Genomic DNA, 14,263 nt, shown 5'->3' with positions numbered 1-14,263 from the left:
TGATTTCTGAATGACATGCAGAATTTGCTTTCATCCGAAAAAAGTACTTTGGACCACTGAGCAACAGTCCAGTGCTGTTTCTCTGTAGCCCAGGTCAGGCGCTTCTGCCGCTGTTTCTGGTTCAAAAGTGGCTTGACCTGGGGAATGCAGCACCTGTAGCCCATTTCCTGCACACGCCTGTGCACGGTGGCTCTGGATGTTTCCACTCCAGACTCAGTCCACTGCTTCCGCAGGTCCCCCTAGGTCTGGAATCAGCCCTTCTCCACAATCTTCCTCAGGGTCCGGTCACCTCTTCTCGTTGTGCAGCGTTTTCTGCCACACTTTTTCCTTCCCACAGACTTCCCACTGAGGTGCCTTGATACAGCACTCTGGGATCAGCCTATTTGTTCAGAAATTTCTTTCTGTGTCTTACCCTCTTGCTTGAGGGTGTCAATGGTGGCCTTCTGGACAGCAGTCAGGTCGGCAGTCTTACCCATGATTGGGGTTTTGAGTGATGAACCAGGCTGGGAGTTTTAAAGGCCTCAGGAATCTTTTGCAGGTGTTTAGAGTTAACTCGTTGATTCAGATGATTAGGTTCATAGCTCGTTTAGAGACCCTTTTAATGATATGCTAATTTTGTGAGATAGGAATTTTGGGTTTTCATGAGCTGTATGCCAAAATCATCCATATTAAGACAATAAAAGACCTGAAATATTTAAGTTAGTGTGCAATGAATCTAAAATATATGAATGTTAAAATTTCATCATTACATTATGGAAAATAATTAACTTTATCACAATATGCTAATATTTTGAGAAGGACCTGTATTTAGGCAGAATTACATCTTCATCTTCTTGAGGCATGAAAGATTGACAAATTCTTGCATTTGTAGCAAAGAACAATGCCGGTAAGGACAAAGTACTCATTTGAGGACATTGGGACTATATTTCGTTATTGATTGTGCCATGGATGGACCTGGGAATATTTGTAAGAAATAACAAATATAAATAGTTATTGTAAGTAGTATTTGTCCTCATATGTTGGTTAGATAAATATAGGAAAATCTAAAACACTTCACAAGCCTAAATAGCTCAATTCAATCATCTAGGTACATCATTTATTAGCCCCATTTCTCTGGTATAGATTTTGATTTGAATTTGGGGTTCATATTATCATTACAGGAAAACTTACATTATCCAGGGCAGAACAAATGCTCTTGGCAATTAGAGACAACTCTGAGATTCAAGATTTATCAGATGACAAAGAGAATGATCCTGTTGTTGATGAATACATTCCTGATTTTGACCCATTGCCTGTTGAACAACAACCCGATGACTCCGAAGATGATTATTCACCACCTGATTCACCTGATGATTATACACCGTCTGATGCAGCAGAAGATCATCACTACAACAGTAAAGATAGTGACAGCAAGAATAGGAGTGAGCTACAACATCTACAGGCATGCATATGCAAGCGTAAACTACAGCATGGTGAGCTGCAATCAAATCCCAGGTATGAACCTCAAAATGCAGGATGTAGAGATCGTTGGAAATCTGCCCCTTTCACCCCTAACTTAATCCAGTTTCAGGGTGAAGATGTCTCCACACTTCTGTTGATGAGATTTATCAGTTTATTGGGGCAGCAATGTTTATGTCTTGTATAAATTACACACAAACAAGGATGTTCTGGTCAAATGCTTTGTGAGTCCTTGCCATTAATGATACAAGGTCACACAATCGGTTTTTCAAACTGAGGATCAATCTGAAAGTTGTCACTGACGATATTCCAGAAGACAAGAGAGACATTGACAAGTTCTGGAGGGTGAGACCCTTTATGAATCGTAAAATCAATGGCTGCCACCTTCATGTGTCTCAGTCGAGGAGCAGGTGATCCCATTCACTGGAGCTTAACCATTCTGACAGTATGTGCTATCAAATCCCAATCCAGTTGGAATAAAGAACTTTTTTTCTGGCATCAGTGGATGGAATTGTGCTAAACTTTGAAGTCTACCAAGGTGCAAAGACACAGCTCACAAGTTCAAGATTCTGACGGATTGTTTTTAGGAGCCCTGATTATCAAACAATCAAACGTGTATTGTGATTAATTCTTCATAACCATACCAGCTGTGGATCACATGCTGAAAAGCAGGTGTACCTGACCGGGACAGTAATGAAGAACTGGGTCCCCAAAGCAATGCTGAAGCTGCAAAGTGACCCAACCTGAAACCTGCTTCAGCAACAGTCTCAAGGGCAGATGTGCAGCTTTGTGTAGTCAAGTGGAATGACAATAAGTCAATTGTTATGCTTTCTTCTGTGCATGTAGAACAGCCTAAAGACACCTGCCAGCGACGGTCAAAGGACAAAACATATGTGACTGTTACACGGCCAAGCATTGTGCGAGAGTACAACACCAAAATGGGTTGGGTTGACCTGTCAGACAGGATGATAAGCTACTACAGAATGAGTGTCCGCACCAAGTGGACAATTCCTGTTCTGATGCACTTCACAGATCTTGCTCTTGTCAACAGCTGGCTGCTGTATCACCAAGATGATCAGGAAAATGGTACTCCAAGAAAAGCTATTATGATGTTTCTCGAGTTTTGCATGGTAGTGGCTCAGGTATTCCTCAACAAGCATGACATTTTTTAAACAAAGATGCTCACGTCACAGATGCAGAGGGAGAGAACGCACACTCTCAACAGTCAAGGAAAGGATCTCGGATCAACCCGGTCCCACATGTCTCTGCCCACACATGTTCTGCTGCTCATCACCCAGAGATGGCGGGCTGCCCTAGGAAATCCTGTGTGCAGTGTAATAAGTGCAATGTGTTCCTCTGCTTGCAGAATCAATGCAACTGCTTTGCAGAATTTCACAAAGCCCGGTAGGGCTGCTCTGGAAGAGAAGATTATTTTCTGTAAAGATGTTTTACTCTGTAATGTTTGAAAAGCCTTGTATAGGGTCTGATATACCCACCTGTTTGCACTTTTGAAAATTTCTCCAAAGTCAGTAAGTCTGGAAGGACAGACTGTTGTTACTGATGTTTTGTACTTTAATTGTTATGAAGCCACATTTAGGGCCAAAGGTCCACGCCTCTTTGCACTTTTAAAAGTTTCTCAAAGGCCAGGAGGACTGTTCTGAATTGACAGATAGTTTGGTCTAAAGATGTTTTTCACTGAAATGTTTGAAAACCCATGATAGGGCCGGATACACCCACCTGTTTCTCAAAAGCCAGTAGGACTGTTCTGGAAGGGCAGACTGCTTTTTGCAGAGGTTTTCTGCTGTTTATACCTTTGGGTAGCCATGCTTTTTGCCTAAAATACAACAGTTTTACTCTTTTGTTTTATGCTCCACTGTTGCAGTCTGAAGCTAACTGGTTTTATACATGTTCAGCCAATCATGTCTTTATGTCCTTCAGGAAGATAGACCCAATGTCCCCATGTGGGGACATAGAATGTTTTGGAAAGAAGCTGACATTTTGTATTCATATTAATTGGGACCTTCTGATTCCAATTTGCAAATAAAAATTCTAAATATTAAACTGACTGTCATCATATGAGGGGATCATTTCTTGCAAAAAACACTTCAACTTTGGTCATTGTTTGTTTGTGACCTTGTTGTGTTTTGTGTCATTTCTTGTGTTTTTTATGTTTTTACCACCATGTGAAGCCAAAGGCAAACTTCCACATATGTGGACAATAAAGATCCTAATTATTGTTAATATATACAAATACTACATGCAGCAGAAAACAAAGAAATACTAAATAACGCTAAATGAACCATTCCCATGGGAAAGCATGGTGGTGGCAGCATCATAAAGGAAAACCTATTTGCAAAGGACTTGAAGATGGGGCAGATGATTACCTTCCAGCTAGAACAATATGTCAGAAATAAATTAATAAAAATAAAACAAATGTCACCATTTAACCCCTAAAGACTTGCAGCTGTAATTGGGAAGGAGTAAATGCAAATGCACACAAAGCTTTTTAAGACCACTTAACATTTTCTATCTCATAAAATTGCTATAAAATATATTGAAGAGTGTGGTTGTAATGTAATGTGAAGTACAAGGGAAATCTGCCTTGCCATTTGTGAGCGTGGTTTGTCAATCAGCCTGACTTTTGGGTTTGATCAGTAAGCCACAACAATTAGACCCAAGGAGCTGAAAGTGAGGAGGAATGGGGTACCTGTGAGATCCATGGCGATTGGTTCAGAAGTATCGTCACACAACAGGATCAGTCTGGTCACTCTGACGTTAGGCTCAGAGGGGTCTGGTTGAGACAAAAGATTTATTTACTCATTTTCAAGAGAGGTACAATAGACTATGTAACACTTTAAGATGATGGCACAGTTAAAGGAATGAAAATAATGCTTTTATTTTAAATTTTATCAACAATAATTTAAAAGCTCTACTTGCTTTCATGTTAAAAAATCACAGTTTAAATTAGAGTGTGTTCACAGCGTGTCTCTAATGTTGCTACAAAGACAGAACAAGCCAAGATTTAAAGCTTTATATCTCCTTCAGTCTTTGCTTTTCCATTCTCTGATTTACAGTGAACATGACTGACTATAGAGCTGCTATGCTGTGGAGGAGGTGGTGTTGAGTTACAGCCATCAAGGAATCAGAGCTATATCAGCTATCTCAGCCCGGCTCCTGGGTTGGAGATGCTGAGGAGAGCAAGTCTATTGTTGCATTCTGTGCATGTGAGTTATGCACAGAGTAATTACCCTGTAGTGAGGGAACATATTTATGAACTCTGCAGAAAAGCCAGACACCAGAGTAAACAACAGGTAAGTAAAGGCACTCACTAACCTGCACTCATTGCCTCTGGCCCCAGCAGGGTCTGCTTGTACTTCACCAAGCTTTCATCATCTTTGTCCATTTCCTGAATCTCCTGCAGCGACTTCTGAGCCGGAGGAGTGTAGTTCAGGTTCCTGTCATCATCTTCCTCCTCTATAGCCAAATTAGTCTTGTCAGCCAGCAGACCTATGAAGATGATGGGAAAAGACATTTTAAGATTTTTTTTTTTTTTTTGTACATTGCAGTATTTCACATTGTGCATCGTATAGACATGAACGTATATTTAAAAAATGGAATTCCTATAGATAAAAATGTGTTTCCTTTCATTTATGTGATACTTGGAGTAGAACAGAGGTTTCTGAAACACACAAAAAATAACTGTATTCACAATACAAGGGCAAGCCCAAGGTATAAGCAAACTTTAGGACTGCTTTGGGGCCCCTGCTGGCCTGCAGGTCCCAGTAGGATTGAATTCTCAAAGCAGATGTTGCCAATGCACAAGTTCTACACATACTTGAAGGAGATCTTCATAGCTTGAATCAAATGAATAAAATAGTCAGAATTTAAAGCTTATTTATTGAAAAACACCTTTACATACATTGTAATTTAGGGTTATTCAAGTAAATTATTGAGAACATTTAGAAAACTTATGAGTATTCCATAAATATTGTAAAGTGACTAATACTAAACACATTCTCTCATATAGTCAAATTAATTTATTATTTACTAGTTGATGCAAAATTGCAAAGTGGTGTGAAATACAGAATGCCAAAAATGCAAAAAACAAAATTCAAACATGGAGAATATAAATGGGGAGATCACTGGTGTTGTCTTGGCTGGTGGGCTTTACAGCAACTAAGACCCCTAATAAAATTGTGCCTAGGGCCTGATACAACCCCAGACCAGCTCTGCATGGGAGTCTAGGCTGAATGCTTTGTTGCATTCGTCTTTATACTTCTACTATGTAGATCTAGCATTAGCAGGATTTAGAGCAATGTGTAGAAATCTTGAATCTTTGTGTTTTAAGTAAAAAGCAGCCAAAATTCAAAGAAAACATTTAAGAGACCCTCCGAAAGCCTGGAGAATCCTTGAACAGGACCATTTTAAACCATTATGACAAAGTCTGACTCCTTGGAAGCACAATCAGCAAAAACTAGCGATAAAATGTTACTAAAACAGTTACTAAAGTTAGAAAACTTCACTCTGTGTAATGTGAGTAATGTAGTCTCATTGAACCAAAATCACATCAGTGTAGGACAATGTTATCAAATTCTGATGGTGGTCAGAATATTAAAAAGGCAATAATGAAAACATCCAGCTGAGTCTTTTTTTAGGACATCTGGAAATTGAATACATTTTTACCACAAGACCCCATCATAGGTATGCACTTCTGCTGCATTAAAGAGGCTCAGTTCTCAGGCAGCACATGAAAGATGACTCACTGTCAATATAACGCATTACTTTATGCAAGCCATTTGCAGCCATGATGGGTTTGATTTTAACTGGGAATTTGATCCGGTACTGATACTCGCAGACATCCGATGATGGGCTCTGCAAGCTGCAATTTTATTTCAACATTTAGCTCCTATCTGCACCTGCGGGCCTGAAGAGGTTTATGATTAGAGATCTGAGCATATAACACCATTATTATAACAATACTATGATGAACAGGGTGAATTCTGTTTCTGTAAAAATGTAATTGGGCTGAGATAATTATTTTAACCAAAACGGTGCAACGTTAGTTTAAGCTGCATACATCATAGTTCATTAGAGATTCCAGCTGCATGTGAAGAACTCCTAATTATCTGGAGAACAGGAGACAATGTGATGTTTTACTGCACTCTAACAGCCCTCTTTAACATCCTCTGGTTCTGTTTTACTGCTCATAATGAGATGATACTGTATGAATCACCTAAGAGATGTGTAGCGAGGTAATTTGATGACTTGGGGAGGACACAAATGTTCCCACGAGCTCCTCTGCGCTTGTGTGTCTGTTACCAAACAGCAATAAAAACCATTCAGACCCAAACAGCTGCCTTCACCCGGCACCAATGAGGCAGCCCTTGCAGCAACATGAACTTTTTTGTACCTGAGTGCCTGCATGTTTTCAGGATTGCTTAGAAAGAATTGTACAATTTCTTAATCTTTTTATCTTTCTGAATTATAGTTAATTTTTTTCTTTATTGATCTTTTAGTCAGTCATTTTCTACCGCTTATTCATTCCATAGTGGGTTGCGGGGAAGCTGGTGCCTATCTCCAGCAGTCTATGGGCGAGAGGCGGGGTACACCCTGGACAGGTCGCCAGTCCATCACAGGGCAACACACAAACAACCATGCACACACTCATTCATACACCTAAGGGCAATTTAGAGTTACCAATTAACCTAACAGGCATGTTTTTGGACTGTGGGAGGAAACCGGAGAACCTAGCAATCTAGTTAAATGTAATAATGAATAATGAATAGTTAGCAATCGTTAGGGTAGTTGCAAAATTCTAATGATTATTTTGAAGTCTTCTAAGTTTTGTCTTTGTCCAGGAAAAAATTATGTAAATTTATTAAACATTAATTCAATATTTTATGCATTTTTTGTGTATTTGATATCCTGAGAACAATCTGCTTTTTGTTTCTATAAATAATCCTGTTCAGAGTTGCAGCTTCAGCTTATTTTTCCAGTTACTAGGCAAAAGCTGCCAGTCCAACAAAGAGACATACACGCTAAAAACTGCTGGGTATTTCTTTGACCCATTGGGTCAATGGCTAGCTATGTTTTCGAGAGAATATTATATTACATTTCAGGATTTTTGAAGACTTCTTTTAGCATTTTGTGGTCTGCTTTTAGGGTGATCGTGCTTGGACGGGCGGACCTGAGCATGTTGGTAGTTGTTTCAAATGTTCTCCACTTGTAGACTATTTTCTATTAAAACCGCTTTTATTCCCTTACCAGACTCATAAACTGCTTTAAGACAGCTCTTTGGATCTCAGCTTGGTGTCCACTCTCACTTCAACAGTCAGGAACACACCAGACTAAACATCAGAGGTTTAAACAGTGCCAAATTCCTACAAAATGCTGAGTTACAATGTTCTAATCAGGTACAAAATGTATGTAGATTTTTAACAATTTCAGATGGGAGTAAATATAGGGGTGTCTTCATTTATTACTCACCAGATGTTACATTTACAGAAAAATTTAAATTGTCTTTATTGTTTAATTATATTACACAAATGTCCCTGTATTGTTCAAATTGATATTAAATATCCATATTTCCAAGAAAAACCCACAGGCTGTCATAGGGTGTCTTAATTTCTTCACAACTTTATGTTCAACATTCATTTTGAGCATAGAATTGGGCATTCAGTTATTACAAGGAGGCAACATGTCAGACAATGTTGTATTTTTCAAACTCGTTAATGTCTAATGTTAAGGCTACTAGTCAATCCAATGCATGTGTTGGATTAAAACCTAACCCAGGATTATGGCTCAAACCTATAACCCAATCCTGTCATGCTAAGTCAGCCGACTTGGATCAGTCTAAATTTGACCCAGGACTGGGTTAGCAAAAAAAGTAACCTAGTACTAGTACTAGTACTCAAGTAACCTAGTGGTGATTTCTAGTCTGAGAGGAGGAACTAGAGAAAGAAAAACACACACCTCACAGAAAGCACAGAAAGACCTCAGCCAAAATTAAACCCTTTTGCCATGAGACAACAGCACTATCTACTGCTTATCTCTCTAGAAACTATCTATTCGTATTCTTTACCAATTATTAGGATTCTAAAGATATTAATTAACTGAAGTCAGTGTGTGTGGACTGTAAATCAAGCAGCATTTATTTGGGCTTGAACTTGTAACTTGGTTGCTGTTTCTGAAAATGTTGGATCATTAAAGACTTCAGGTGTTAATTGTGGCAGAAGAAATAAACCCAAATGAAATGTACCTACTCGGACTGTTGGGTCTGTGACCAGTTGAACTAACTGGTGATCTGGTGATTCAAAGAAATCCCAGTTGGTTGGTACGAAACAGCAAAACCACTTCCAGACAGTGCTGCTCCTTTTTAATTTCTCTCTTTAAATGCAGTTATAATGACATTTAGGCAAAATACATGGTCAAATGCTTTCATTTTATTACATTATAAGAGAATGATTAGTACCACAAATCCACAAAAATCTGATTGATAGAGATCTTTTTCTCCATTCAGAAAAGCAAAATAGAGACTACAGGTATTTCACTTACACTTTTGCACTTAACACAAAATACATCTCTCTAATCCACAGAGCGACACATAATCCCACCTTCTAAATTGGATAAGGATGGCACATGACTTCATAAATTATTCATTGAGCTGTATTTACATATCAAACTCACCTCTTCTCCCCTGCTTCGGCATGCAAATGCACACATTTACACACACTGCATATATCAAACCAGTAAGTGTGGTTAAAAAAAAATCCTTCCCAGCATCTAAAAGCACCTCTTTGAACTCCAAGCTTCTGACCTATCGAATCAATTACTGCTCATTTTGAAAGGCAGAGTCTCCAGTTCCTATGTGTGTTTTAATACTGATGGCTGAAGGAACATTAAAGCACACGTGTGAGAGAAAACTTCTCCCAAACTTTGCAAAATGCAAATGAAGCTGTGTCTTTTAACTGGGCTCAGTATAATAAAACAGTTGAAAAATATAAAATTATATTATATTTATCCTACTTTAAACCAGACACTGGTCACTTACACTGTTGCCACATAAAAACGACATGGAGAACAAAATCTTTCTTTACTGCTTGAAACAATGAGCGTTACCGTGGCCCTCCATCTGTTTCAGCCATAATTTGGGATTTAATAGTAACTGAAGGATTATGATCGGTTCTTGTAATAACACGATAAAACACATGGAACTTTAATTTTAATTGTAACCCCAACTATTTTATACAAATTAAGACATAAACACTATTAAATTGAAGGTTGTACCCCAGAGTATAGTTTATTGAGCCTCTAGCTGCTGACAAAGTTATAAAGAAAATTATTATGTAACTATATTCGCTTTTAACACACATTATTACAAAACATAGAACCAAACTGCAATTTTAGCACCATTTCTAAGATAGATTTCACAACATCTATCTACTGTATCTATCTGCTAATGTTTGCAGCTAAACCAATACATTTAGGGAAAACCAATACAGCAATCTGTTCAGCTTCAGGGGAAGTTGCAGAAAGGAAGCACTGCTCACCGGAGAGCAGAAAATGTACATGCACTCAAACACACTGACACAAAGCACATACAGGAACACAGAATATGAAGAGGTTCATCTAACCGATAACAGATTAGAAGTCAAAGAAACAATCATCAACATCCAGGTTATGGATGAATTATTCATACTGACTTCTCCTTCTCTGTCCTCCATATTTTCGCAGGTAATTATTGGCAATAAGAGAAGACAAACCAGCTTCATTTACATCTTGTTGCGATGTTGACTACTATTAGCAATACAAGCCAGTAATGTTTGTCTTTCAGTTTTAGTCATATCAGAAAAAGGAACATTTTCATGAATATATTATATATTTTACAGCATTATGTGTGCCACTGATTTAAATAGAAGCAAAATGTCAGAACTGGTAACAAATACTTTATATCAGCTACCTTTACTACATTCATTATCTGGGGCAACCACACTGGGTTCCAAAACTTGGGGTTCCTCGGCTTGCTCTGGCTATCCCAGACATCCGGTATAAGCAGGATCTTATTATTTTTTTCACTAGAAAGAGAACTAGTTCTATTGAAAAGTTCCTTCCTTTTTATAAAAATCACAAAAATCGAAGTATCATGCTGCAGATACTGAGAAAATAGTGGAGGACCAAGTATCACTTGGTCACTGCATGACCCTACATGACAGGTGAGTAGAGGAGGATCTAATACCAATTAGATGAATACAAAATGTTTCCTGAGCCAGGCATGATGGTACTTGAGCTGACATATGTGGTAATCAGAGGATATTTTGACAGCTACTTACAATTTAAACATGAAGCAAACCAGGTGCAATATGGAGCCAATATGCTGAAAGAGCCAAATAGATAAGCAGTTAAACCCTATTTATCTTTCTTCAGATAATAATCAAAAAGGAAGTACAGAGAAAAACATTTCAGGAACTCACCATTTTATGTGAATGAACAGAAAAGGAACATTTTAAGAATTATCTTTATGTGTGCTACTGCTTTAAAGAGATACACAACATCAGAAGTACTAATAAGTAATTAACATTGCCAGCCTTCAATACAATCAATATAGCCATAGGACATTGAATCCAGGGGTTCTTGTGAGCTCCGATTTTCTCAGTCAGAATTCTGACTTAAGTGGGCTTTCTTGTTGTTTTTCAATTTGTAACATTTAGCATTTGTAGTGAGTTGTCATCATTCCTTTTAAAAGCAAAAAAATATATATATTAATAATTGCATCATTTGCGTTTCAGTTTAAATTGGCACTCCCTAAAAATGTAATTAAAATGAAAATAGCAGAAGGCCAAATGAAGAGCCATGAGGGACTCCGCATGATGGTGGTGCAGACGATACCAATTAAATAAATACAAAATATTCTCTGACCCAGGTGTGATCTGATCAAAAAATGACAATGTCATTAAAACCTTTAACAATGTAGATTAAGTGACTTAAACCTGAAACAAATCACATCAGAAACGTTTTGAATTGTCTGTAGACTATTTTTTCTTTCTAATAAACATATTTTAAGATGTTTGTTAGAAACCTTACAACAGAATATTTTTTTCCAGTGCCATTGTCATTACAAAATGTGGCTTTTGCTGCATGATGTAAGCAGTGTCTTAGATGGATTTGCTTAAATCCTATTATAGACACTTCTGCCACCCCTGGCTCTGTTGCATTTGCTGGGAAGACAGGCAACAAAATGCTAGTGAATCTCGTTTCATCATGATCTGTCCTTTTCTCCAGCCCTATATGTCAGTAAAGGTGCAGCATTTAATAAGTGACATGCACTGCATTTGTTTGCATTTCATATTTTTGAAATGCCATTTTTGGATCAGTTTCTACTAGCTTTCTTTTTTTTTGTTGCCTGGCAACAGCTCGAAGCCAGGATGAGTCCCATTTCTTTCCTTTTTATCAGTACAGGATTACAGGAACAAGACTGTTACTGTTGGACAAATCTTTAAGATAAACTCTGTTTCCAATCCTCATGAAGCTGCACTGCAACTTTAAACAGTTTTACATTTCATCTTCTTATCGGACTCAGGAGAAGTGAATGACTTTTAGTGTTTATCAAAATAAAGAAATCGGGAATAACCCTCATTTAAATGACTGACATCCATGGGGCATTCTTATATACACAAAGGTTGAATTATTCTGTCAGTTTACAAATTTAAACTGCCTCCTTTTACCCCTGCACTCCTCATCTTTTTGTTTCATGATTACTTTCTGTAAGCCTCCTCCTACCTTAGCTCAGATAACTGTTCACTGTTTCAGAAAATGCCTTTTTCTCTTTATGTTGGGACTTTGTGGGAGTGTGCATGTGTGTTTGTGCCCTGAGTGCTGATATACAGTTTTTTTATAGTCCTTGGAGTCTTGCTGTCACCGCTTTGCTCTAATATTTTAACGAGACCTCTGAGAAAAGGTAACATGCACACTCATACACAAAAAGACACACAGCAGAAGATAAAGAGGAAGCTTTTAAGGTCTCTGTAAAGCCATTATCAGAGTTTACAATGAAAGAAAAGGCAATAAAGGAAGAATGATGAACACAGCATTCAGCATTGCAAGAGAATGTGAATGTCAGCAGGGTTTGTAGAGCCAGGCCAACTTTATAATTGATGTCTCACCTGCAGCATATCTGAGGAAAGCTTCAATCTGTCAGTACTGAAGCACACCCCATAACTGCTAAGCATAAGACATGGTTTAGGGCTTACAAATAATGTTTGAGTAGTCGGCACTGATTCCATGGTATCACGATCTAGAGGTATTTGAGTTCTGATTTTCTTTTGTGTGTATTTTGATCATCTCCCAGTTATGTTCTTTAGGTCCTTCCTCTTTCTGTGCTCATCATTGCTGGTTGTTTTTCATATTAGTTTATTCTTTTGTGTTTAGCTTCCTAGTTTATTCAAATGGAGTAAAGACGAAAATTCAATCTGGGAGACTCACCCCTCCCATAGCTTCACCCAACGGCTTCTCTGTGCATCTCCGCTCCAGCCAATCAACTTCAAGTTTGCAATAATCCTCAGCCAATGATCCTTCAAGGCTCCACATTTAAAGTCTCCCATCCATGGATCTCTCAGCTGTCAATCGAGCTTTGACCCTCCTCCACCCCATTGCCTCCATCGGATTCTCAGTTCTATTACCATCAGGCCTCCTCTCCATCACCAGTACCAGATCCAGGGGAAGACAATTCTAATTCTAATCCTAAAACGTTCCTCAGTTCATGCATTATCAGCATTCATGTCTTCCTCTGGGGTCTGAGCGCCAAACAAATAAACGTGTAACTTCTCTAATCGCATTTTGTGTTTCTTATTGTGATTCTCTACAGGTTTGAAATGTTCTTTGTACATTTAAGACCTGATCTACGAAAGGTTCGCATTGACATGTCTACCAGTCCGTTTAATGTGGGTCATTAGAGAAGTGTGGAGCTGCAGCCGTTTGGTCCTGCGCTCCACACTGCATGATGGCAAAGTGGAGCAAGATGAGGGAGGGGCAAGTTGGGGGCTTGGTGGGTTGTTGAGGGCCAGTGCACTGAAATAAATGCCTGTCAAATATCAAAACCCTTTTTGATGGCAGAGAGGGTAATTTTTATTTTTAAATGTTGATAAATTAAGAAAACAATTGGGCTCCAGCAGAGAGGGCCCTTTTCTCATCCAGGGCAAAAGGGCAGGTGCTTAGGGGTCTATCTATGCTCATGCCTGAATGTGTCCAAACTCTTCATGATGATAGCCAGTAGCACACACAAAATCCTAATTGCAAATTTTTAAACACACGCAATTTAGCACTCCTTAGTTGGGATCTTAGTAGATCCATTTTATAAGGTCATGAATGTATAAAAAAAAATGGTACATTACTGTAAAACGTATTTTGTTTCCGACTGCAATTATCAAAATTCATAATGTGTTAATTGCAATCAAAAACAATTTTCACATTTCAGAAATTCAATTCAAGTAGTAAAGTATCATAAAAGGTTTTACAGCATGAGAAATGAAAGTGTCTTTTAGAGCTCAAGTGAAAAAAAATAGCATGATGGTAATTTTTAGGGCGGAAAAACTAAAAATGAAAAGTTAAACTTGCTCTCAGAAATGGGAACACAAGACCCTGGTTTTACACAAACTCCTACAAGAAATGCTATGAAACAAGAGGCTCTCGCCATTTGTGCTAATGCTACCATTTTCCAAAGCTACTGTTTTCTACGTGTCTTTGTGTCCTGCAACTGATCTAGTACCAATAAAAGAATATAAACAAATACAATTTGCAAAAGAACAACAAC

At 38.2% G+C, this 14,263-nt stretch overlaps 1 protein-coding gene across 1 annotated transcript in view; it reads right to left on the bottom strand.

The window, feature by feature from the left end:
- The window catches only part of LOC124863865 (rho GDP-dissociation inhibitor 1-like), a 31,401-nt gene that overhangs the window by 7,905 nt on the left and 9,233 nt on the right, over positions 1-14,263 (bottom strand). The window contains exons 2-3 of the mRNA XM_047358397.1: positions 4,792-4,965; positions 4,166-4,249 (exon numbers count right to left, since the gene is read on the bottom strand). Of these exons, the coding sequence (XP_047214353.1) occupies positions 4,166-4,249; positions 4,792-4,965 (258 nt within the window). The remainder of the gene's footprint in view (positions 1-4,165; positions 4,250-4,791; positions 4,966-14,263) is intronic.

Source organism: Girardinichthys multiradiatus, chromosome Y (genome assembly GCF_021462225.1).
Source record: "Girardinichthys multiradiatus isolate DD_20200921_A chromosome Y, DD_fGirMul_XY1, whole genome shotgun sequence".
NCBI lineage: Eukaryota > Metazoa > Chordata > Actinopteri > Cyprinodontiformes > Goodeidae > Girardinichthys > Girardinichthys multiradiatus.
The sequence above is the reverse complement of the archived record's forward strand: the minus strand, read 5'-3'. Positions and strand labels throughout refer to the sequence as shown.